Source organism: Trichosurus vulpecula, chromosome 7, assembly GCF_011100635.1.
Source record: "Trichosurus vulpecula isolate mTriVul1 chromosome 7, mTriVul1.pri, whole genome shotgun sequence".
Classification (NCBI taxonomy): Eukaryota; Metazoa; Chordata; class Mammalia; order Diprotodontia; family Phalangeridae; genus Trichosurus; species Trichosurus vulpecula.
This window is the reverse complement of record NC_050579.1, coordinates 263,994,320-263,996,593: the sequence shown is the minus strand read 5'-3', so window position 1 is coordinate 263,996,593 and position 2,274 is coordinate 263,994,320. Positions and strand designations below refer to the sequence as shown.

General features: G+C 43.5%; 1 protein-coding gene across 1 annotated transcript; it reads left to right on the top strand.

The window, feature by feature from the left end:
* The first annotated feature begins 201 nt into the window (after window positions 1-201).
* LOC118857955 (olfactory receptor 56-like) lies at window positions 202-1,161 on the top strand. Its single transcript, XM_036768412.1, has one exon. The coding sequence runs from the start codon at window positions 202-204 to the stop codon at window positions 1,159-1,161; it is 960 nt and encodes a 319-aa protein (XP_036624307.1).
* Window positions 1,162-2,274: the final 1,113 nt, after the last annotated feature.

Below are 2,274 nucleotides of genomic sequence, written 5' to 3'. Positions count from 1 at the left end.
ACCTCCCAGGGTTGTTATGAGGAGATAATGAGATAACATTTGTAAAGTGCTTTGCAAACCTTCAAGTTCTACATAAACGCAAGCTATTAGTGTTATTAGCTATTATTTCTATTTTCCTCATGTAGTATATAATTTCTCACCTCCCAAATCTCCTTCTCCCAGATCTCCCCCTCCTTCTCATCTACTCTTTGCTCTAGAATCATGGAATGGAGTGGCAACCAGACCCTCATCACTCACTTTGTCCTTCTGGGCCTCTTCACTCAAACTCCTCTCCACTTCTTCCTCTTCTCCCTCATCATGATCATGTTCCTGGTGGCATTGACTGGTAATGGCCTCATGATCCTTCTCATCAACATTGATTCACGGCTCCACAGTCCAATGTACTTCTTCCTCAGCTGGCTTTCATTAATGGACCTCATGCTCATCTCCACCATTGTGCCTCGCATGGCTGTGAATTTCCTATCAGGCAAGGGCTATATCACCTTTACTGGGTGTGGGCTACAGATTCTCTTCTTCCTCACACTCCTGGGGGATGAGTGCTTCCTGCTGGCTTTCATGGCCTATGACCGCTACGTGGCCATCAGCAATCCATTGAGGTACTTTTTGGTCATGAACAACCGTGTCTGTTGGCTCATGGTAGCCTTTTCCTGGCTCTTTGGTTTGGTAGATGGGTTAATCCAAGCTGTCTTTACTCTCCTCTTTCCCTATTGTGGCTCAAACAAGATTGATCACTTCTTCTGTGATTTGCCTGCTATCCTCAAGCTGGCTTGTGCTGATACCTCCCTCTATGAATCCATGATCTATGTTTGCTGTGTCCTCATGTTGCTCTTGCCTTTCTCTGTTATCTCTGCCTCCTACTTAAGGATTCTGGTAGCCATTCTCCGAATGCACTCAGCTGAAGGGAGACAAAAGGCATTTGCCACTTGCTCTTCCCATATGACTGTGGTCACCCTTTTCTATGGGGCAGCCATGGTCACATACATGAGACCCCAGGCATACCACTCTTCCAAGCAAGATAAAGTAGTTTCTGCTTTCTACACCGTGATCACACCCATGCTCAACCCTATCATCTACAGCCTAAGGAACAAGGAAGTAACTGGGGCCCTTAAGAAGCTGCTGGGCAGGTATTCCTGGAATCAGAGGGAAAACTCACAAAACTAGTTGTCATTTTACAGTAAAAAAAAAAAATCTTCTTACGTTTAATTCTATAGACCAGATTTTCATGTGGTATGGGTCTGTGAATTTATTAGAGGAAGGAACTCACTGTGAGAAAATGCCCTCTACCAAAGCAGATCACCAATTACATCTTTCAGTGGTGTGCCCAAATTTGATTTTCCCCTTCATCAGGATCACAGACTGGATCATCTCCATATGGACCCATCTTTGAAGTCAGCTGTCCAACTGTAATTGTTTGATATATCCTTTATGAGGCCCAATTCCCTGACTTCTCTGTATTCCCTCCCTTCTGTTCAATGACTTCTCTTATAGCCAACAAGTGTAGTGATGCGCCCTACAGGGTCCTAGTGTTCTAAAGCCTTTGGAGCTATCTTATTGATTGGTGCAGCCCAGGTATGGCTCCCACTTCCTATTCTCCCCCCAATTCCTCTCTCTCCATGGGCTGGAGCTGATTCATTCACCCCTCCTGCTGACTTTGAGTCATAGAATACTTTCATCCTCTCTGTGGAAATCACTATGCTATCCCATTCATGGGGCTTACAAGACAGATAGGATCATTATATACAGGGTGCTTTTTCACTGGTGCACAGTGAACCCATTGTTTTTCAAGGAAATTTTCCAATTCCTATTGGTCATCTAACTTCGTGCTTGTTGGAATATAGGACAGTGGGCTGTTTGAGTTTCTCTGTGGCTTCTATGTGACAAATATTCAGTAAAACTAATGCTTGTCAATTGCCAGTTTTAATCCAGATGTCTCCAGCAAACCTTGTTAATCTTTAGAAGTCTCTCCTTATTATTCTTTCAACGTCTCCCCAAATATGATTACATTATGTAAGTAGGCTGATGTATCCAAGTAGTTCATTTGGCCCTTTTCTTTTCCCATGAGCCATGGAAAACCAATTCCTTGGGTGGCATTTGTATAAGTTGAGAGAATCTTTGTCTTCTTTGGGAGCAGAGAGTAGAGAAGGGACAGACGATAGTACTCGTTATCAATATCTAGCAGATAGTCCAGGGCATCCTGACCTCACAGGTAATATTCCACTTTAATCCACTCATTCACAATTTGCTCTATATCACTGTGCCACTTAACTGTCTATA

Excerpts from the sequence above, each read along its gene's own strand:
- LOC118857955 (XM_036768412.1), top strand. The coding sequence starts at position 202 with ATGGAATGGAGTGGCAACCAGACCCTCATCACTCACTTTGTCCTTCTG.